The sequence below is a fragment of the Gymnodraco acuticeps genome, unplaced genomic scaffold (assembly GCF_902827175.1).
Source record: "Gymnodraco acuticeps unplaced genomic scaffold, fGymAcu1.1, whole genome shotgun sequence".
NCBI classification, from domain to species: domain Eukaryota; kingdom Metazoa; phylum Chordata; class Actinopteri; order Perciformes; family Bathydraconidae; genus Gymnodraco; species Gymnodraco acuticeps.
Genome location: NW_022990517.1, coordinates 304,452 through 328,003, shown reverse-complemented (window position 1 = coordinate 328,003; position 23,552 = coordinate 304,452). Strand labels below are relative to the sequence as shown.

The window sequence follows — 23,552 nt, the reverse complement described above, 5'->3', positions numbered from 1 at the left end:
CTCCGTCTCTGCGTTGGAGTGCTTGGCGTCCTCTAAAAGTATGGATCTTGACCGCAGCCGTTTTCCGCGGAAGATGGAAAGGCTAAAGAGAAAGCGCTGACCCCTCTTCGCCGCAATTTTCCCCTCATCAACTTGTGAGACTTCATTAACTTCCATGGGGTAATTTCTTCTCTCAGTGCGTTTCTGAGAGAGAAGGGGGGGGGGGGGGTTATGACGTTTCCTTCCCATCCATTGATCCTCGAGCTATTCTCTTTTCTTTCCTCAGTCTCCCATCCTTAACAGAAGAGATTCCTTCTCACGTTTAACTTTGATAAAATGTTTCATTATCTTGTGTATGTATCCAAGGAAATGTGAGGAAAAATCCATAAAAAGAGAAAGTAGGATTTTAGGGAACTGTTGCTAATCACATTAATAACCCCATCATTGGGAATATGAATATATTATTTCTTGCTACAAAAAAACAGCACTAAAAGCTTTACTTACTCTTATTTCAAAGCAGAGCAATCCTGCACAGGAGCAGCGTTTTAAGATTCACAGCCTTCATCCCTCAGGAGCCCGGAATAAAACACCCACTGCTAATCGTAGTGATGCTCAGCTGAGGCCTCAGTGACATGTTGCATGATGGGAACTGTGAGTCAATGCTGCCCTCTTCAGGAATATCAATGTCACTGCATTGTTAAAATGTCACTCAGATATCTGTATCTGCCTCCGAGTGTGTCAGGTGGCTACTGTGGCTTTATAGATTTGATTAATCACTGTAGGCCTATGTGTAATACGATAGTGTCTTGGATATGGGTTACTTGGCTAAATTGCATGGATATTTTATTGTAGATTATACTTATTCGTGCAATGTAGGTCTTTTGAGATGTTTAAATAAGATAAATCGGCAATATCACATTGTAGAAAAAGTACGTTACAAGCTAGGCATATACTAAAGTAAAAATATAAAGTTACAATTGATGCTTTAATGTGTTTTTTTTTTACATTATTTGAATTGCATTCATCAGGCGGACACAAACAAGGCTCCAAATAAAATATCTTGCTCTATAACTGTTGGCTTTACAAATAAGCCATATGTCCCCAATTGTCAAAGAAGATATATTCTGTTTTTAAGTGGTGTAGTTATTTTCATGTTGTTGTCCTTTACAAAGTTTTTGATATTGTTTGGATAGTTTTTTCATTGTAGTATGTATCTGGTATTTTTGCCACAAAAGTAAAGTGTCTATTTATGATCGGATATGTTTTTCTTAATCCCAAGATATGTTATCTCCAATTTTGCCAACTCATACCCTGACAAGTTTCCAAAGATAACAGCTTTTATGTAGAACTTTTTAAGTGAACAAGGCCACTACTGAGGCCTTGCTCCGTCATTGAGCAGCCCGTCTCATATGCACTCCAGTAAGCGATGTTCATCTGTCTGTGCCGATATGTAAACTTTCCTCTTTCTCCCTTTCCTCCGAGCAGCTCTACATGATACATGAAGTGCCAGGACCAGGCCTGGCGCAGAGACAAATGCCAACCACTCGCTCTTCCAAATGTCAAATCTGACATGTCGTAGACATTCAATAACCATCCCTGCTGGTCCGATTCAGAGCAGCGCTCTTCAAACAGTCCCTGATGTCTCATGACGAGTGAAGGGGAAATGGCTGCATTTGATCTGCTTCTGGGTATGAGGTCACAAAAACACCTCGTCTTGGACGTGGTGCCTTTAGTGAGCCCTCGAGTGATCACGTGCACAAAGTGATTCCTTCTGGTCATCAGCAAAAGGAACACAGTCAAGAGTTCAACTTATAAAACAGCCCTCATAACCAATAGCAGAAAGTGGTGGCATACACTTTCATCACTTAAAGGGGACCTATCATGCAAAATGCACTTTTGTACGTCTTTTATACATGAATATGTGTCCCCGGTGTGTCAGGGAACTCACCAAGTGTCAGAAAACACAACCCTCTCTCTTTTCCTCTATACCCAAATCTCTAAAAACGGGGCTGCAACGGATCTGATACAGACTGATCCAGATTTGAAATTGTTCTGACGTCAGAAACGGGGTGCTCCATCTATATGGGCAACTCTCCACCTATCAGGGGAATGAGAGGTTGCCGTGGCACGGTAACAGCATGGTAACATGACACTTGTGCCTCGCCCCCCTCCTTTGCAGGGCGCGTAGTCAGCTGCAGCTCATTTGCCACAGAATCAGCCCTTGTGAAGACAGGGCTGGAATAGAGCAAATAGAGCGAAATGAGGCATGGCTAAAACGCATGATCTGTTTGGTATTTTGAAAAAAACACTTCACAGACAGGTTTTATATGGCCAGGGTGGGATTTTCACGGCGGCCATGGCCATCGTAGCCCCTCGGTCTGGCCGTTATGCCCCACAAATAATTGTACGTCCTACGGCCACCATGGCCTTTGGGCCCCTCACACTGTTAAAAGTTGCTTTAAAAGCGTCAGAACAGTGGTTTCTGAACTGCATTATGCTGGCGATGCGAATATTCGCATTGCTCTAACCGCTGGAGTTTCAACCCGGCTGTCAGCTGTGTTTACTCCTGTCATTCAAACAGGATGCGCTGGAGAGGGGGCGGGGCTTATATCCATGTAAATACTGTGGTGGAAACCAACTACGACCAAATTAACCTGTTAACGTGATTTAATAGTAATACACGTTTCAAAATGATGCCGAAGTAACTAAATACTGATAACAGTTAGTAAAAACCATGCTTTAATGCTTTGACAAGTGTGCAGACAAGACGGCATGCAAAACCTTTTAAAATGCGCGTTTTGTGAATGGTGATTGGATCGATCAGGCTAGCTGATCCGTCCACACTCACAACCAGGGTGCGAACTGGATGGGAGCAGGGGGAGCTATAGCTCCCCTAGTGGTGACATGAGCTCCCCTGGGAACATGGTTTGTGAAATTTGGGGGGAGCTCTCTAAAATACTGATATGAGATGACCAAATAAATTCCATTTTGGGCATGTTTTTTTTTTTCAAAGGTGTAAAATAAGTGAAATAAAATTATATTTAGAGTTTATGATTCATGAAAAAAGTGTCGCCTGCTTGCACGCTGCCCGCAGCTCCACCCACTACCCACTCACTCACAAGCTCGTTTAGTTAGCACTGTTGCATGTTTACCAGGCATTGTTGCTGCTGCTGACATGTCGAAAAGAAAAAAGCAACTTACCTTGGGCAATTTCTTTAAAAAGACGGCCAAACAACCTGATCAAGAAGACCAACCGAATGTACAACAGCTGCTGCTACAACAGAACCGAGAGGAGGGAGCTAACGTCAGTGCTAGTGCTAACTTGACAGCTAACGTTAACTTGGGGGCTGAAGAGACACAAGAAGACGAGCCGTTGTGTTGTGTGTGTGGCGTCGCGTCTCTCCAGGCAGTGAGAGGGTTGTGTTGTGCTATAGCTGTATTATTAGGGCCCGAGCACGGAGTGCTAGGACCCAACGGCGTCCTAGCACGAAGTGCGAGGAACCTATTGTTATTGGTGGAATTATTATTTTTCTGCTGGCGTTTCCTGTTTTTGAGGCCTTTAGGACGCTGACAAAGTTGTATAATTTTGCACGGACGCCAGGACTGGTGAAAAATACAATATTCTGGAGTCAATGGGTTAAATATTCCAACCTGCTCACTAGCGCCCCCTATCAAAATTCCATTTCGGAATACATTCACAAAGTCGCACCGTAACTCCGAATGACCTGAAATTTTGCACACATATCCGGGTGGACCTGTTCTACAAATAATCCAATTGGAACCCTAAGCTCCGCCTACATATATTTGTTTTTAATTGGCATAATTTACATACACAGTTAAATATTCACTTACATTTCAATTTTCAGTTTTTCAACACCAAACTTCGTATACAGCATCGTTGGAGGGTCAGACACATTACCCTAGGAGATGAGCATGTTCAAACGATAAATATTTCCGCCATGAATTAAAACGTACTCGCAAAAAGGCGGGGCTTATAAAGAAATGCTCATAACTCATCAACAATGTATCCATTCACCACAGATTTTGGTGGAAAGGTTCAATCTATCTTGGGAAATAGGCACACCAAATAATTTTCGCCAAAAACACCACCAATTTATAACTCAAGAGCGGATGTACGAATTATTATTTTATTTTTTTACACATACTCTCGGGGTGACTACGAACTCAGATTTAAAGTGTCGCAACAAATGCAGAATGTGGGCGTGGCCTATACATTTTTTAAAAAATTGCATATACATTTTTTTTAAATTGTGATAGCATACAATTAGCTTCGGACGCAAAACTTGGGACACACGTCAGAGCCCACGACCTTTTCGAGAATGTAAAAAAAAAACGTACATTTTCAAAAAAACTGCTCACTAGCGCCCCCTATTGTGTGGTAGTCACATATAGTTTCTCAGAACTTCACGAATTTTGGCACATACATTCCTCATGGAATTGCGGACATATTTGTATATCCATTCCATTAGCCCCGCCTCCCAAAAAGTCGGCCATTTTGAAAAATGTGCATTTTTTTATGCATTTTAAGCACATTCGTGCGAACTCCTCCTAGGGGAATGATCGTAAAAATTCCAATCCAGGACACGTTCAGCCCCTATCCAATATGATACTTAATTGAGAAGAACATTTTTGATAGCTCAATCGTGGAGGTCGTAAGCTAACAGCGAATACACCATTTTTGACGATTTACATGTCGCAAATTACTCCAAACTACTCGGATATAGTTAATCCGATATTCACGAAACGCTGTATACATATTGCTATTATGATTGCACACATATTTCAAATTGCCTTCCATTAGCCCCGCCCCCCAGAAAGTCGGCCATTTTGAAAAATGTGCGGTTTTCAGCCATTTTACGCACATTCTTGCGAACTCCTCCTAGGGGAATTATCGGAAAAATTCCAATCCAGGACAAGTTCAGCCCATTTCCAATGTGATGCTAAATTGCGAAGGAATAGTTGATCGCTCAAACGAGGACTTCGTAAGCTAACGGAGAACTTTCCATTTTTGACGATGTGTCACAAATTACTCAAAATGACTCCAAACTACTCGCGTATACTTTTTCCAATATTCACGAAACGCTGTATACATATTTCTATTATGATTGCACACATATTTCAAATTGCCTTCCATTAGCCCCGCCCCCCAGGAAGTCGGCCATTTCGAAAAATGTGCGTTTTTCATGCATTTTAAGCACATTCTTGCAAACTCCTCCTAGGGGAATGATCGGAAAAATTCAAATCCAGCACAAGTTCAGCCCCTATCCAATATGATGCTAAATTGAGAAGAACATTTTTGATAGCTCAATCGTGGAGGTCGTAAGATAACAGCGAATACACCATTTTTTACGATTTACATGTCACAAATGACTCCAAATGACTCCAAACTACTCACGTATAGTTTTTCCAATATTCACGAAACGCTGTATACATATTGCTATTATAATTGCACACATATTTCAAATTGCCTTCCATTAGCCCCGCCCCCCAGAAAGTCGGCCATTTTGAAAAATGTGCGTTTTTCATGCATTTTAAGGACATTTCTGCAAACTCCTCATAGGGGAATGATCGGAAAAATTCCAATCCAGGACAACTTCAGCGCATATCCAATGTCATGCTACATTGAGAAGGAATAGTCCTTCGCTCAAACAGGGAGCTTGTAGGCTAACGGAGAATGTACCATTTTTCACCAATTATATGTCAGATAAGCTACTGAGGCCTGCCTGTTTGCCTGGCTCACTCACTCACTCTCTCAACACACACACACACACACACACACACACACACACACACACACACACACACACACACACACACACACACACACACACACACACACACACACACACACACACACACACACACACACACACACACACACACACACACACACACACACACACACACACACACACACACACACACACACACACACACACACACACACACACACAGTTAGTCCAACAACACCCTTTAATGGCGGCATATTCATATTCATTACAACAGACACCTATACACTCCCTAACCCTAACCCTACTGTTTATTTGTAGATATCTCCTAAAGCCTACAAATAAAATGTGAAATGTAGGCCTGTTACATTTATTAGTGAGCGATATATATTATACACACTGTTATGCTTTCTGCACTGACCTCAGCAGCTGTTCTCACTGTAACATCACCTAACATCCAGGGGACATTGTGATTAGTGAGTAAACAAACGGTAAGGGGCAGAAAGTCTGATGCACATTTGATCATCTCAAATAACTTATAATCACAACGGGAACAGTTTGCAGAGCTGTGCTTCGTTGACAGAAGTCCAGCCATGCGCCACACCTCTTTTAAACATCACTGTTGGCTGAAATCGTCTCAGGAGAATACTTCAGTGTACCCTCGGTTATAGCTCCTCGAGAGACACTCCTCTCTCCTCTAAATCAGTGTATCCTCGGTTACGGCTCTTCCAGACAGCCTCCTCGATAATCGATCCTCGACGAGCCTTTAGAGACATTTGTTTTCCTTCGAGACGGCGCGCCGACATCCGTTTCCGGGTCGCTGCCGGAGGACCTGGGAGTCTGGGACGCGAAAATTATAGAAATGAGAAACGGCTCATTTCCCAGGTCTGCTTGACGCCGGGACGACCGGCCGCCCTCCCCGACAGGCTCACGGACGCGAGGGCCCGCTCATCACTGCGCGCACAAGTGCGACCGCAGTTTTAATTAATATTGTTCATGGTTGTGTGTTGATTAGATAGATACACACTCCTACCACAAGGTGTCGCCACATAGTTGTGACCTATGTTTAAATCCACATGTACGGTAAGGGTCCCGAACAAGAGCTATTGATTAAACTTGGCTAACACTTTAGCATGGAGCACGAGTCAGTTCATTAATAGACCAACTAACAAAACATGGTACCAGGAGTAAATTATGAAGTAAAATAAAAACACATTAAGTGAGGAGTTGTGACAAGCGACATGGATTCATTAAAGCCACCGGAGACGCTAAAACTTTCGGGAAATGTCGACAGCAACTGGCGGACCTTCAAGCAGCAGTTCCAGCTTTTGATCACGGCCATGGGACTGGAAACTAAGCCGGATGCTAGGAAGGTAGCGCTACTGCTAACTATAGCAGGCCCACAGGCGATAGAAGTGTACAATACTTTTGTGTATGAAGAGCAGGCTGATAAAGACAAACTGGATAAAGTGCTCGAGAAATGTGATGCCCACTGCTCTCCTAGAAAGAACGAAACATACGAGAGATATGTATTCCGTTCACGTGTGCAGCAGCTTTCTGACTGACCTGAAGCTAAAAGCACAGTCATGCAACTTTGCTACGCTGAGGGACTCCATGATACGGGACCAGATCGTTTTTGGCGTGGAGGATAAAAAGGTCAGAGAAAGGCTGCTAAGGGAAACGAAGCTGACATGTGAAGCAGCTATAAAAATCTGCCATGCAAGCGAGCTGTCCCAAATGCACGTCAGGACTTTCAGCGAGATGGCGGGCGCGGCTAACGTGAGTGATGGCGCAGCAGTTGGTGCGGTCTCCAGCCAAGGCAAATGGCGCGCACAGACGCGGCCTACACAGCGGTCGGAAGAAGGGACATTCAGCTGTAAGCGCTGCGGCTCGAAGCACAAACCACGACAGTGTCCGGCATTTGGTAAGCAATGCTCTAATTGCCAGGGCCAGAACCATTTTGCTAAGCAGTGCTTCTCAAAAGGAAATGAGAGGAAGAAAGGAAAGTCTGTAAACATAGTAGAAGACGATGATTTAAGTGAGACATTTTTTGTTGGCATGGTGAACTGTGAAACTGAGCAAGCAAAAAGAGGTTAATGCAATCAGAGAAGACAAATGGATAGCTCCACTGATGATTAACGGGACAATAATAATTATGAAACTGGATACTGGAGCAAAAGCAAACCTGATGAGCCTGTCTGACATCAAGGCAATGAAAGATAAGCCACACATTTAAAAAAGAACACAGGCACTAAAAGATTATAATGGAAAGAAAATCAACAGTGTGGGTGTGTGCATATTAAAGGTAACCTCAAAAGGTAAAGTGCACCACCTACTTTTCTCTGTTGTCGCTGATGGACTTGATTCACTGCTGAGTGATAAAGCATGTGAAGATTTGGAACTTGTCAAGAGAGTGTATTGCATCAACACAACTGTGAGTACACCAAATGACTCAATTGATTGTATAGTACAGAGTTATGCAGATGTGTTTAAGGGTTTTGGTGTGTTGCCCTTCACATAAAAAATCCAGCTCAAAGAAAATGCACAGCCAGTTGTGCATGCTGCAAGAAGAGTTCCAGCGCCACTCAGAGATCGCTTAAAGAAAGTGCTCGACAGAATGACAATGCTCGGAGTGATAAAAAAAGTCGAGGAGCCAACAGACTGGGTTAACTCGATGGTCTGTGTAAAGAAGAAAAGTGGTGATTTAAGAGTGTGTATGGACCCAAAAGATCTTAATGAAAACATCAAGCGTGAACATTATCAGATACCCAAGCGTGAGGAAATCACAAGTGAAATGGCAGGTGCCAGCTTCTTCACAAAGCTTGATGCGTCTCAAGGCTTTTGGCAGCTGAAACTGGATGAAAGCAGCACCAAATATTGCACCTTTAATACACCATTTGGCAGATATTGCTTCCTCAGAGTGCCCTTTGGGATCATCTCAGCATCCGAAATATTTCACAGAGCGATGGAGCACATCATTGAGGGGCTGGACGGTGTTAGAGCATATGTTGATGACATCATTGTGTGGGGCTCTACACTACAAGAACACAATGAGAGGCTGAAAAAGGTGCTGGAGCGCATACACAAGTATGGACTCAAGCTTAACAAGAGCAAATGCGAGTTTGGAGTTCAAGAAGTTGTCTTTCTCGGAGACAAGCTCTCTGCACAAGGTGTACAAGCTGACCAAGAAAAGATCAGAGCCATACAGGATATGCCAAGGCCCACAGACAAGACAGGTGTACTTCGCATTATGGGGATGGTCAACTTCATAGGTAAATGTATTCCAAACCTATCTGCATCTTGCATCCGTGAGCTCCTGCACAAAGAAAATGAGTTTAAATGGACAGTCAAACATGAGCAAGAGTGGAAAACACTCAGACAGACACTCACAACTGCACCTGTATTGACATTCTTTGACCCAACAAAGAAGATTCAAGTGTCAACAGATGCTTCAAAGGATGGAATAGGCGCAGTGCTCCTACAAGTTGAAGGCGAGCATTGGAAACCAGTGGCCTATGCATCCAGGTCAATGACACAGACTGAGTGCAGATATGCTCAAATAGACAAATAATGTCTGGGACTGGTTTATGGCTTGGAGAAGTTCCACAGCTACGTTTATGGCCTACCTTCATTCACAGTAGAGACAGATCATCGTCCACTTGTATCCATCATTAAAAAGAATTTAAGTGAAATGACACCAAGGATACAGCGTCTCATGATGAAGATGCAGAGATATGACTTTGAGCTGATCTACACACCTGGAAAGCACCTGATACTTGCTGACGCTCTCTCACGAGCACCTACAGTGGATTATGTGAGTACAACTGAAGAGGATGTGAAAAGTCATGTGAACATGGTGTCTGCTGCGCTTCCTGAATCAGACACAAAGTCCAGACAGATAGCTGAAGAAACAGCAAAAGACACAGAGCTGCAGTGTGTCATTGCAAATATGCAAAATGGATGGCCTGTAGGTTCCTGTCCGCTCTTCTACCACATCAGAGGTGAACTGAGTGTCGTGGATGGACTATTACTGAAACAACACAGGATTGTCATTCCACGCGCATTGAGACAGGAAGTACTAAAACAAATACATGAAGGTCATCTGGGTGTTGAAAAATGCAAAAGACGGGCGAGAGACAGTGTTTTCTGGCCTGGAGTAAATAAAGACATGGAGAGACTGATTGGTACGTGTGACACATGCCAGACACACAGAAACAAACGACTAAAAGAGCCCATGATAGTGACTGATGTGCCAACAGCACCATGGGATAAAGTTGGAATGGATTTGTTTCATCTCAAAGGTAAAGACTATTTAGTGGTCATTGACTATTACTCAAACTTTCCTGAAATGGCACTACTATCAAACTCGTCATCAACATGTGTCATAACACATTCAAAATCAATTTTTGCAAGACATGGCATACCTAACACAGTAGTGAGTGACAACGGACCGTGTTTCAACAGCAGAGAGTGGCAAGAATTTGCAGAACAGTATGACTTTAAACATGTGACCTCAAGTCCTCATTATCCACAGTGAAATGGGAAAGCTGAAAAGGGAGTTCACATTCTCAAGCAACTTCTAAAGAAAGCTGATGAGAGTGGCTCAGACCCATACCTCGCTTTACTCAGCTACAGAGCCTCACCTCTGGAGTGTGGACTGTCACCTGCTGAACTTCTGATGAATCGTAAGTTGCGCACCACACTGCCAAGCTATTCAAAGCAAAAGAGACACCCAAAGCTGCAACACCAACTACAACAACAAAAGATGAAGCAGAAAACATGGTATGACAAAAACAGCTAAGCAGCTTCCATTGCTATCAAGTAATGACACAGTCAGGATTGAGGTTCCTGATGGATGGAGAACTAAAGCCACTGTTCTTCAGGAAGTAGCACCGCAATCTTTCACTGTGAGGACAGAGGAAGGACAAATCTTCAGACGCGATCGTCGCAGTCTTATGAAAACAAAAGAAGCTGGTCAACAGCTCAGTGAATCCATCATTGAGTCTGAGTTCACACCTTCACCACAGACAGACTGTGATACTAACACTCCAAGTGAACATGTGGTCAGAAGATCTACAAGGGAAATCAGAAAACCAGATAGACTGAATCTGTAATTGAGAGACTGATTTAATGGATGTTAAAATGGTGTAAATGTTTAGACAATTTCCAAGTTTGTGCTAGTTAGCATTCTGAGTACATTTAGACCAGATGTTTATTTGTTATGGCATGGTAGAGAAATCAAAATGTTTGGTTAAAATTGATGTTGCACTATTTGTTTATATTACCTCAAAGAAAGGGGGATGTGTTGATTAGATAGATACACACTCCTACCACAAGGTGTCGCCACATAGTTGTGACCTATGTTTAAATCCACATGTACGGTAAGGGACCCGAACAAGAGCTCTTGATTAAACTTGGCTAACACTTTAGCATGGAGCACGAGTCAGTTCATTAATAGACCAACAAACAAAACAGGTTGGTGCCGCTGGCTGCTCTTATCGCGTGTGTTCGGCTCTGTGTAGGCTACAGCCATAATAGGCTATAGCCCATGTGAAACAATGTAGCCTGTTTTTGAGTCATTTTAAGTTGATTTAATTAAACAGTCAAACGTTACATTGGTGGTCCGTGGATTATTTATTATCAAGTTGATTGAAGTTTGCGTAGCCCGCCCATACATGCTCGGGAAATCTGTTGACATGAACATGATCCATCGGGACGTTTCATGTAAATGTAGACCTGTGGCACCACCCCGTGTGCAACAGATTTTCTCTTTATAATAGGCATATGTCTGTGCTGTTGCTATTAATGCACGGATCAGCATTTACCCACCCCCCGCAACAAAAAAAAAAAACCGGCTCCCCGGGAGACCGTGGTATAGTTCGCACACTGCTCACAACAACGTCCTAAAGACAGAATTAAAGCAGCGACTGTATTCGTCATGACAGAGACAGTCTGTGGTTTGTAGCCTACTTGTTTAACTTTTGTCTAGTTTCTGAACAGATATGAGGAGCTGTGAGGGGTTGATTAAAGACACACTCACACACACACACTTTTGCATTTCAAAGTATTGCTTGTTCATACAGTTGGATGTTGGAGCTTCACTGTGCACTGCTGAATGATGTATGTGCAGAGTTTGACCCTTGAAGGCTGTTTCTTCTGCTCTGAAATGGAATATATTTGTTACATATTAATAGAATTTTTGATTTTTAGATTTTATTTCGGATTTGTGAATGGGAGAAGTAGTAGATGGAAAATATACCAAACAATAATTATTCAAAGTAAAGTATTTCATTTTATATACGGTAATACTAAGGAGGCATAGGCCTATATGATGATACGATTATTGATATTAAAAAAAGTGATTTGTTTTTTGTCATTAGAAAGTGAAGTTATTTATTTGTAAGCTCCAAATCCTAATGTTTTCCTCAATGGCCTTTGTGCCCTGGCATGTGGCCTTTGCGCGCTGAAAAAATGTGTGACACCAAAGGCCAAATGGCCTTGCCCCTAAAATGACGAAAATCCAAGCCTGGGTATGGCCCTACAATATATATTATTCAAATATAGCATGATAGGTCCACTTTAAGATTTAAGAGATGTTTAAGGGCTTAGTCAGACTATAGCTGTGTGATAATACAAATAAAATGCAAAAATTAAAGCTTGCGTATACCAACATATGTTCGTAAACAAGCAAATGACAGAGCTGGAACTCTGCAAGGCAAACGGTGCATTCATTATCTTCTTGCATGGCCCCCCATCTCGAATTGGGAAACCATACTTCTGTCTTAGACAAGTCGTGGGCTTTAAGTCGTAGTGTACAACAACATAAATAAAATAAAAATTGGAGAGAGAATTGGACCCGTTTCCAATTTGTTGTTTATGACATCGGGAACTAGTTTTCCGTATCATTCAAAACAAACTTCCAATCTCTAATGTTAAATTGAGTGAAACATAACACATAGTATACATCCACCCTTCCGATAACCACCAAGTTTTGTAAAACTTGAGCCAGTATTTTTTGGTAATCCTGTTGACAGACAAAACGAAATGAAACAAAAGTAACCTCCTTGATGGATGTGACAACATTTCAAATGATATCATTGAGCATTAAAAATTCCCTATCAGCAGACTGACTAACCTTTTATTTAGAGGCCGAGATGCTTTTTAAAATAACATTTTAATCTCATGTTGGAACAATTTCTTACCCACAACCCTAATGACAAGCACACCCCTTTACTAAATTAAGTAAAAGTTTAAGAAAAATCGACTAACATGGATGAGCAAAGGTTTAATGAACTCTTATCAGGAATGTTTGTTTTACTGTGACACCACATCTGTAAACCCAGACTATGTTCAGTGGTGATAAACCAGGTAATGATTAGCCGGAGTGCCAACCATTTCTCCGAGCCTCACAATATCCAATATCAAGCAGTATTTTTTATGATCGACCTGGGGGTGTTTAATTTATTCCTACCGCAAATGCATTAACACTCAACATCTTGATTTTCGATGGAATCCATTGAAACTGACGACCTGATTAAAATCATGTATGTGCCAAAAACTGCCAAATACAAAGCATTTGGATTGGAACAATTATAAAGAAATAGGCTGAGAAACTTTCTATGAGCATTCTAATTTATTGAAGGCACATCCGTTAATTAAGAAAACAGTAGCTGTGCTGAACATATACATTCATTTTCAATCACCTTTTCCATCACATATTAGAGCTGAGTATTCTACCATATCTGGACAAAAGGCATTTGCTGATTAAGGCAACAAATTAGACTTTATTTTATTTTATTAAAAAACATTAATTTCTTACTGTTGCCTTCATCATAGCGCCCTTGTGATCTTATTTCAATGACACTTGTTAGATTACAACCATAAACACATTGCAAATGTTATGAATAGAAGATACTAACTATTAATATCCAATACCCAGCCTGAGTTTTAGACTCACTACTTCTAATATACAATGCATCACATTTCACACAATATTAAATACCATTTCAATCATCCGAAGAGATTTACAGTGTAAAGCAATTGCTTGTATTGTTATTCACAAGTGTTGTGAATTTTGCAAGAATTTGAGTATAGACAGAATTAGGTCTTTGTTCCACACAGTTATTATTATAATGTTATATACGGCTGACGTTGTTTCTAGACATGGATCAGTAAACCTAGACCAAATCAGTGGAATTTTCCAATTATGTGCCCGAAGACGGAAAAACCTGCAAGAAGTTCTGTTCCAATTCAAGCCGTTTTGCAAACAACCTCCCGCCTCATTTTAACTGATTTTTCAGACCACTACAAAAAAACTAAGTTTTGTGATTAACAGAGGGTAAGCGAAAACTTATCTCCTAAGTTTTATTGATCTGGAATCCTCCGTCTCTTCTGTTTGTCAGTACCCTCCAATTCCTTCATGCAAGCAACCAGGAAATCACGGCACTTAAGTGCATATTGCTCAGGAAATTCCCGCAAATGACCGACATGGGGACTGGAAACAAAATCAAAACTGTCCACGGGGACCCCTTTCCGCTTTAGGGTCTCCACGAACACCTCGATGTCCTTGTGCCGGATCACCTGGTCAGCTCTGGAGTACAGGTAGAAATGAGGCCAGGCTGGCGGCTTCTCCTGCACCGCGTCGTAGTGGTTCTTGTGGATGTACTTGGTCAACGGGTACAGAACGACTCGCAAAAGAAAAACAGTCACTGCGAAAAGGGCTAAGAGGACGTACCTTAATAAGGGTGTTATTTTGGGCCCCAGGGTGGCCGCCAGTGCACGCAGGGCCCCGCGAATATTCCCACTACCTGGGGCACTGTCCACTAAGGCCCCAATCACACGCAATGAACTGAACTGTTTGTCATTGTGCAAAAAATCTATGATGTAACGATAGAGCATGAAGCCACCGTTACTGAATATGTGAAAGAAAATAGGACTGTTTTCCACCTCATAATCATAGAGAATCTCCAGCAACTTGAGGGCCGTGCTGCTCAGCTCCTTGTAGCCAAACGACTCTGAGATGAAGACCGTCTTCAGGGGGGCCGTGTAGCGGATGGTGACACATCCCTAAAGAAAATTAAAATAGAAATAATATATTAGGTTGTACTGCTTCTACAATACGACAATGTTTCTCAATGTATAAAAACAGTATATAAAAATGCATTTGGTACAGTGGTGTAAAGTAAACAAGTAGATCACCTCAAGTACTGTAGTTATGTACAAATTTGAGGGACTTAACTTTAGTATTTCAATATTTTGCTACTTTGTACTTCTACTTCACTACAATTCAGAGGTAAATTGTGTACTTTTACTCCACTATATTTATTGTATACCTTCAGTTACACTAGGAGTAAATGCACAAGCTACCCTGCAGCATACAAAGTAATTAAAACATGCTCCACCTTTAACAGCTTTGATAAACACATATGATATAATTCTGAAATGTGCATAATGAGTACTTTCCCTTTTGGTACTTTAAGTATTTTGATGCTAATACTTTTCTACTTTTACTTGAGTAACATAAATAATGCAGGACTTTTACTTGTAACAGAGTACTCATTTTACTCTGGTATTTCTACTTGTACAAAAGTGCATTTTGCATGATAGGTCCCCTTTAAGTACAAGGTCTGAGTACTTCTCCCACCTTCGATATGGTATCATCTTATCTAGTTTTCACCTGTTCATTGTAGATGGAGCTGTATTTGCAGAGGTGTTTGTCTTTGCAGCCAGCCCAGCCCAACAGAATCACAACTGGCTCCTTTGTCCCCTGCCAGTATCTCTCTGAAATAGAAAAAAAGACGATACACATCACGAAAAGCTGCCACAGCTAGCAGAGCTAAAGGAAGCTACCCAGCTAAGCTAACAGCACAACATAATTCGATGTATCACGCCTTCCTTGTAAGACAAAAGTTAGCATGTACGCTAAGCTAGCTGAGGCATGAACGTACAGTACAATGAAATTATGCTCACCCGATGTCGCCGCATCTGGAAACACGATATTGTAATCTATTTCATCGTCTGCCATTTCTGTATGACAAAGTATCAACTGTTGTTCTCTAACGGTAACGGACGGTTCATTAGGCTATTGTAAAATGGCGGATAAAAAAGCTACAGATAGATAATCAGCGGATATAATGATCAAAGACAGCGTGTAATAAATTAGACACACTGCAGACAGGTTGCTCGATTGTCATTATCAAACGGCCCGATTTCTTATTCTTTGTGCTGTAAAAGGGTGGATGGCATTCAGCTAACATTGCAATAGCGCCACCTCTGTATACGCTTCAAAACAACGCTTCCAGATACAGAAGTTCACCAAAAAAATCAGAACAGGCTAAAAACAGGAATAAACAGTGTTGTAAGAAGTACTGAGATATTTTACTTGAAAAGTACAAATAATATGACCTTTAAATACTCTATTATAAGTAAAAGTCCTGATTTCAACTTAACTTAAGTTAAAGTAAAAAAGTATAAGCAGATGCAATACTTTTTGTACTTTAAGTACATTAAAGTACAACAATGACTAATTCTTCACAACTACCATTTCAGAATAATATAATGTACACAGTATAATTATTATCAGCCAAATGTGCTTCAAGTATGAAAAGTGAAAGTATGTGCTGTGCACAAAGGATCGTTTCATAGCAAATCATGACTCTTTGGGAAAAGCAAGTCATGATATCCAGCCATAAAGCTTTAGAGTGCATAGGATGGAAGAAAGGGTGATCAGTTGTTTCAATATAGTGTCATATCAAATCACTGGATGGATACATTTACTAAGGAGCTATAGGGAATTTTAAATATCTAGTTCGTAACATGAATAAAAACACAAACACTATACTGTCAGGAGAGCACTCTTCTCTACACAAACTAATCATAAGATTTGTAATTCAAGTAAGTATTAATAAGAGATACAAATTAAATAACTCAAAACCGTTTATTAAGGACTTACTAACAATTATAAATGCAGATAAAAGGACTTGTTAGATAGTTAGAGACACATGATCTGATTGATGCAAATAATGAAACATTTATTGTAAAACAGTGCAGAGGCTTAAAAGAGCACATTGGACGTCGTATTAGGGGGCGTTGTTGGAAAAGTAAGGCACTGAAGTCTCGGGTGGAGCGTCTCTGCAATCTTTGGCCTTCAATGAATCGGCATGCGTAGAAAGTGCTGGTGGTTGCAGAGATGGGGAGGGGCATTTTTAGTCCTGGCAATGAGCAGGAAGGGTGGTGAACGTGCACGATAGGGAGGAGGAAGCATCTCTTGATCTGGAAGTCCAACAAGGCCTGGAGAAAACACAAAGAAAAGGTGTTGCATTAAAATAGCATTCATCAGCAAACTTCCATCAAAAATCCCATGACTTAATGTCTCATACTGCTATACTCTACGTACAAGTGGGAGGAAGAGGAGCTCTTTCTGTTTCATGAAGGCATCATCACAATCAGTCAGGTTCATGTTGAGGAGTGTGTGCTCAGTCTTTCACACAACGTATGGAAACACCTGTGAGAAGAAGAAGAAGTGCACAGAATATAAACAGAAGCCCAGCCCAGGCATGCTATTTTTATACAGATATATTTTCCCATGTTTACTCAAAGATCATATTTACCAGTGTTTCTCTGGTCGTTGCTGTTCCACTTAGATCCAACCATAGCAGTAGGATAACATCTGTGCAGGTTTCCTTATAGAGGCGGAAGGTGGAGGTTTGACCCCAGCTTTCTGTGGGGATCTTCAGGTGGAGGAGGTGTCTTCAGGCGGCTGGCAAAGGTTACAGGTGGAGGTTTGGATGGCAGTAGTGTACGAGAGGTGTAGGTGCTGGTTCAGGTTGCTGACAGAGGCTGTGGGTGGAGGTTCAGCCGCAGTTGGCTTCAAGAGGTGTAGACGCAGGTGCACTGGCAGAAGCTGTGGGAGGAGGTTTGGCTGTCAGCAGTGTCTGTCAGAATCTACATATGGAGGCGGTGGCTGCAGGAGAAACTGGTGGTGGTTGCTGAGATGGGGTGGGGCACTCTTAGTTCTGGCGATGAGCAGGAGGGGTGGTGAAGGTGGAGGATGTGGAGGAGGAGGAAGCATCTCTGGAACAGAGCTGTTGTAAAAGGAGTTGTCCTCAGGGCCCTGAAGCAGCTCCTGGTAGATCTGGAAGTGTAAGGTGTTGCATTCAAATATAATTCATCACCGAACTTCCATTAAAAATCCCAATACACTCAGAGTGTGTTGTTAAGAAATCTCATACTGCTATACTGTACGTACAGTGGAGCTCTCTCGTTTCATGAAGGCATCACAGTCAGTCAGGTTCATGTTGAGGAGTGTGAGCTCAGTCTTTCACAACGTTTGAAAACACCTGTGAGAAGAAGAACAAGTGAACTGAATGTAAACAGAGAGCCAGCTTTAATAACACAGAAATATGTTTGCATATTAACTGAAGGACTATATCTACGTGTGTTTCTCTGGTCCTTGCTGCTCCACTCAGGTCTCCACATGGCAGTAGGATAACATCTGTGCAGGTTTCCTTATAGAGGCTGTAGGTGGAGGTTTGGCCACAGCTTTCTGTGGGGATCTTCATCTGAAGACGACCACTCCCCCAGTGGTCGTCTTCAGATGGCTGTAGGAATCTGCAGGTGGAGGCGGAAGCTGCAGGTTGCTGACAGAGGCTGTGGGTGGAGGCTCGGATAGCAGTTCACTTCGAGAGGTATAGGCACTGGCAAAGGCTGTAGATGGAGGTTCAGCCATCAGTTATTCAACAGAATGTGCAGTTGGAGGAGATGGCTGCAGGTTGCTGACAGAGGCTGCAGGTGAAGAGTGAGGCAGCAGTTTGATGCTGAAGCTGCTGGTAGAGGATGTAGGCAACAGAGAGACAGAGGCTACAGGTGGAGAGGAGTCTGTCATCTCACAGGCTGCAGCTCAAGGCTGATGTTTTGTCTGGTAGAAGTAACAGGTGGAGGCTGGAGGGTGGAGCAGGTGTTCTGGCAGGTGATAACTGTTGCTGTTGAGGCTGAAGCTGGAGTAAGAAGACTGTTAACAGAGGAGCAGGAACTGATTCAGAGGAAGACAATTCATCAGTGGTGAGATACATTAAGATCAATGAAAGTAAACTTAACTCAACTAAATACTAACTCTTAACACTAAATACTTATTCTTAATACTAAATACTTAAACTTATTACTAAATACTTAAACTAAACACTAAATACTTAATACTTAATACTTCAACTTAGTACTTAAACAGAAAACTTAAACTAAACACTTACTCTTAACACTTTATACTTATTACTAAATACTTAAAATGAAAGACTTGACACTTAATACTTGTGCTTGGCACTAAAAACGTAACACTTAATATGAAATACTTCAAACAAATTACTATAACTAAAAACTTAAACTAAACACTTACTCTTAACACTTTAGACTTATACTTATTACTAAATACTTAAAACTAAAGACTTAGCACATAATACTTATGCTTGGCACTAAAAACGTATCTCTACACTTAATAAACTTAAACTTATCTGCCATACTTTAAAAAAAAAACTAAACTAAACTTAAAGCACAGTATTATTAGACATGTCAGCTTATGAGAGTGTGTCTTAGTGCTTTGCCCTTTTTGCTGGTGGATATTCGGGCTCTGGTTCACCAGAAACATCCACGTTGTAGAGCGGAGGCTGGACTCCAGCACCGTAGGACACGTCCACATGGACCAGACCGTCTTCATCCACTGTCTCTGTGAACATCGGACGGTCCAGTCGCTCCCACAGCTTCTGCTTGATACGACGACCCAGACCCAAACTATATGGACGCAGGCGACCGTCCGGGAACCTGAGAGGAGAAACACAAAAATAAATCTTTATGATGAAGGAAAATAGAGAGATAGATTTCTAAGAGAGTGGAAACTCTGTAAATGAACTGACTCATTTGTGACGCAACGTACCTCAGCATGTTATCCACAACTTCATGGTAGATGAGCTGGTACTCCTCGACTGAGCGGTTGTGGATCCTGATAGGGTCTTCGAGGTGCAGGGGAGCATTGGAGGTCCGGGGGCTGGAGGCCACATTAGAGACAGGTGGCAGGTCAGCAGGTTTAGGAGGAAGAGCCGCGGAGGTCTGCTTCCTTTTCTGGGGAAGGTCTGCAGAAGCAGCAGGGCGCCGGCGCTTTGTATGTGGCACCTGGAGAAGGTCAGCAAAACACGAGAGGATGTCAGACTCTAGTAAACTTCTTACTTAACAACATACTTTTATCATTTTACAAGAGGAAACATCTACATCAGATGCAGAGGATTACTTGAAATGTGAGTATTTGGGGCATTAGTCCTGTACAATGGACCTTCTCAAACTATTTAGTATTGACAATATACTCCACTATGTGTTTACCTTTTTGTAAACCTGTCAAACAATCTTGTGGATTAAACTGTGTACAATTTCAAGGAACAGAGTTGAGGATCAGATGTCTCACCTGGTTGTCCCTGCAGCAGGGACACTGTCTGCAGACTGCAGGCCTCCTCTGGCGGGCAGAGACTCTCCTTCCTGTCTGGTTGTCCTGCGGGGAGGACGGGCACTCGACCCTGCAACAACACACACTCATGTTAGGATGAGGCTCTACAAGTACATGCAGGATGGACCTTTTTCAAGTATGTTGTCATGTCGTAGTATACAAATCAAATGTGTTATAGTTTTATGTGCTGGAAGATTAACTTGCCAAAGATGGATGTGGTTGTTGGATAAAAATCATAAATGAAGAAACATGAAACATAATCAAAGTCTGAAAACCTCCTCAAGACGAGACAGGTCCGGTAACAAAACAAGAGCCACCTTTAGGCCCTCATGTCAGTTAATATTGTGCTTTAGTGACACATATGTGACGTGATTACAATGTTATATAATAAGCATATGTCTGTTTATTGTTTGAACATATAATATTGCACATGTATACAGTATGATGGAAATAATGCTAAGTTAAAGTGAGTGACTTTAATTAGCTTGATTCAAAGTTACAATATGAATGTATTTCAGCTTGAAGCTGGGTGATATAGCCTAAAAAGTTAATATAAATGATTTGTATTAGATACTACATTTATTTGTTAATATTGTCATATAGCCTAGTTTTGATGAATGCATGTGTATTTTTGGTAGTTTTTAATGCAAAGATGTATTAATTGAGTCGTCACAGTATACTTGACCTTAATCAGATAGTTACACTGTTTAATGGTAGGCCTACTTATCGTTACAGGAGACTAAATGATTTGATAAACATCAGTAAACTGTGAGGTTTCTGAAAATGTCGACGGCAAAGCACATTGGAAACAACGGGGACTTTCAACGTTATGAAATCTTACATTTTCCATAATTAAAGTGTGTTTTCTCGCTGTAATAACTCTCAGGGGTTCTCTGACTCTTGTCGGGATGTAAAAAGACTTGAGAAGAAGCGATAATTTGGCAGAATCGTCGAGTGAAAGCGGAGGAAATATTTTCGTGACCGTCTTCAGGTAGTTTTCAGGTTGTTATGGTTTAAATATTGATCCGATATTGACGCTAGTCCTGCGTCAAACCATAGCAACCATGGAATCCTCTACGTCCATTTTGTAAACATAAATATTGAATCTGTAGATATATAACTGGTATTAAACTGGAAATGTATAACACGCAGCTTTCAGTTTGCTAGCTTAGAGATAAATCACAATGTGCAGCAGAGACAAATATCAATACATGGTTTATCGTTATCTTTAACCTAAAGACGAAACCTCTATGGAAAGAAATTATGAAAACACTTGTTATTGAACTATTAGTGGTTGGCCTACGTACCTGTTGATGTTGTTGTTGGTCTGATCATTACTCAAATACAGCAAGTTGAGCTAATGAAACATCTGATCTCAAATGTAAAGTACAATCAGCCTGAGATGAAGTCCATGTCTTCATATGAATTTACAGATCTGAATGCTTCCAGTGTCTGATATAAAACGTGTTTAACTATAAATATATAAATGCTTACGTGCTGTGATTTCATTGCAATCATCATGTAAAATATAAACTAGACTTTGTTTCTATTTTCCTCTGAGTGAACCATACTGTGGCAACTGGACACAAGGACCTGTGTTTTGTTAAGTAGAACATTAAAGACAGAGTTTGTCTCTTTCATGATTGCTTTTTTGACAAAAGTTTCATGTGAAGATTTACACTAATTTAATCTCAGTGATTGCCTTTTTTTGATATCACAGGGCAGGGCTCTTCCTGGGTGTATGGCCTTCCTGAAGTGGGACAGGAGACAACAAGAACAACACAACCAGTGTGATCCACAGCGGTCAACACCTAGCACCCCATTATATACACGTGATTGCTTTGATATTGAATTCAATGAAAACACCTCTATTAAATAATCCTGTGTTCTGTGACATACTTTACCCTCAGTGATGTGTTCAAGCTGAACTACTTCCAAACAATGTTGTCACCAGGAATCTGTTTCAACTGAAAGTATTTGTAACAACAAACAAATGTGATTCCTTCTCCGTCACACAAACAGAAACAAGAAAACGTTTGTCCAGAGGGTGGCGCCAGAGGACAGGCTGAGTTACTAAAGACCAAATGGTTTATCCTGTGTAGGAGCTATACACCAACTTTCACTGTAGTCAGTTTGCAAACATTTAAAAAATAAAATGATTATCCATTTTGTAGTTCACAATAAAAATGGATTTATCGACAATCTGATTTTTTAATTTATAAATGGGATGTCAACTTGTGAGTGTGGTACAATTGGTGCCACACTGCTGATTTATTAACCATTACTTCCATGGACAGTCGATTACAAATGATGTGCTGGTTATAGCAAGGGATTATATTCTTGGCATTTTGTTTTAATCATCCTTCAAGATAAAACCAGTATAAGTAAATAATTAAATAAAGAAAATGATCATTTTTAAAGAGCATACATTTAATTTTTCAAAGGTAACTCCTGTAAAATGAAGAATTAATGCAAATCAAGGATCTGGCTCTTTCCAGAGAAACCTTGGAAACAATACCTGGCTTGATCAAAACAGCTGCCACTGTAAAATGTACAAAAGTCTTACAAAGAAATAAAAACAGTATAGAGCTTGAGAAACTTACATTTCAACACTGCCATACTGAAAGGTTGTGCCACAAGCAATAATAATAATATGAATATATGAATCTGTATAACTGGTATTAAACTGGAAATGTATAACACTCAGCTTTCAGTTTGCTAGCTTAGAAATAAATCACAATGTGCAGACAATATCTATTCATATCAATACATGGTTTATCATTATCTTTAACCTAAAGACAAACCTCTATGGGGAAAAATAATGAAAGCACTTGTTATTGAACTATCAGTGGTACATAGGCCTACCTGTTGATGTTGTTGTTAGTCTGATCATTACTCAAATACATACATCTAACACTGATCTAAAATGTAAAGTACAATCAGCCTGAGTTGTCTTCATATGAATTTACAGATCTGAATGCTTCCAGTGTCTGATATAAAACGTGTTTAACTCTATAAATAATATAAATGCTTACGTGCTGTGATTTCATTGCAATCATCATGTAAAATATAAACTAGACTTTGTTTATATGTTCCTCTGAGTGAACCATACTGTGGCAACTGGACACAAGGACCTGTGTTTTGTTAAGTAGAACATTAAAGACAGAGATTGTCTCTTTCATGATTATTTTTTTGACAAAAGTTTCAAGTGAAGATTTACACTAATGTAATCTCTGTACATTGCCTTTTTTTTTATATCACAGGGCAGGGCTCTTCCTGGGTGTATGAAGCCATATGTGGTCTGACAGATGGCAGTCATTTTGTTAAAATGGTAGTGTGTT

At 40.9% G+C, this 23,552-nt stretch overlaps 2 protein-coding genes and 2 long non-coding RNA genes across 5 annotated transcripts; 1 reads left to right on the top strand and 3 right to left on the bottom strand.

Moving 5' to 3' along the window:
- Positions 1 to 13,343: 13,343 nt before the first annotated feature.
- Positions 13,344 to 15,964, bottom strand: tmem53 (transmembrane protein 53). The gene is made up of 3 exons (XM_034227170.1): positions 15,699 to 15,964; positions 15,406 to 15,509; positions 13,344 to 14,795 (listed from the first exon to the last, which is right to left on the bottom strand). Exons 1-3 carry the CDS (start codon positions 15,751 to 15,753, stop codon positions 14,094 to 14,096), a joined length of 861 nt encoding a protein of 286 aa, XP_034083061.1. The 5' UTR covers positions 15,754 to 15,964; the 3' UTR covers positions 13,344 to 14,093.
- Positions 15,965 to 16,756: 792 nt separating this feature from the next.
- LOC117553295 lies at positions 16,757 to 18,929 on the bottom strand. 2 transcript variants are annotated; one of them, XR_004570106.1, is made up of 5 exons: positions 18,164 to 18,929; positions 17,960 to 18,067; positions 17,339 to 17,862; positions 17,125 to 17,232; positions 16,757 to 17,018 (listed from the first exon to the last, which is right to left on the bottom strand). It is a non-coding gene; the product is annotated as an uncharacterized LOC117553295 (long non-coding RNA). The 2 variants fall into 2 exon arrangements; XR_004570105.1 differs by having other exon boundaries at positions 17,977 to 18,067; positions 18,164 to 18,928.
- Positions 18,930 to 18,971: 42 nt separating this feature from the next.
- LOC117553294 (uncharacterized protein C22orf31-like) lies at positions 18,972 to 20,655 on the bottom strand. The gene is made up of 3 exons (XM_034227171.1): positions 20,173 to 20,655; positions 19,651 to 19,886; positions 18,972 to 19,538 (listed from the first exon to the last, which is right to left on the bottom strand). The coding sequence occupies exons 1-3, from the start codon at positions 20,299 to 20,301 to the stop codon at positions 19,310 to 19,312; spliced, it is 594 nt and encodes a 197-aa protein (XP_034083062.1). The 5' UTR covers positions 20,302 to 20,655; the 3' UTR covers positions 18,972 to 19,309.
- On the top strand, positions 20,263 to 22,105 carry LOC117553296. The gene is made up of 2 exons (XR_004570107.1): positions 20,263 to 20,347; positions 21,932 to 22,105. It is a non-coding gene; the product is annotated as an uncharacterized LOC117553296 (long non-coding RNA).
- Positions 22,106 to 23,552: the final 1,447 nt, after the last annotated feature.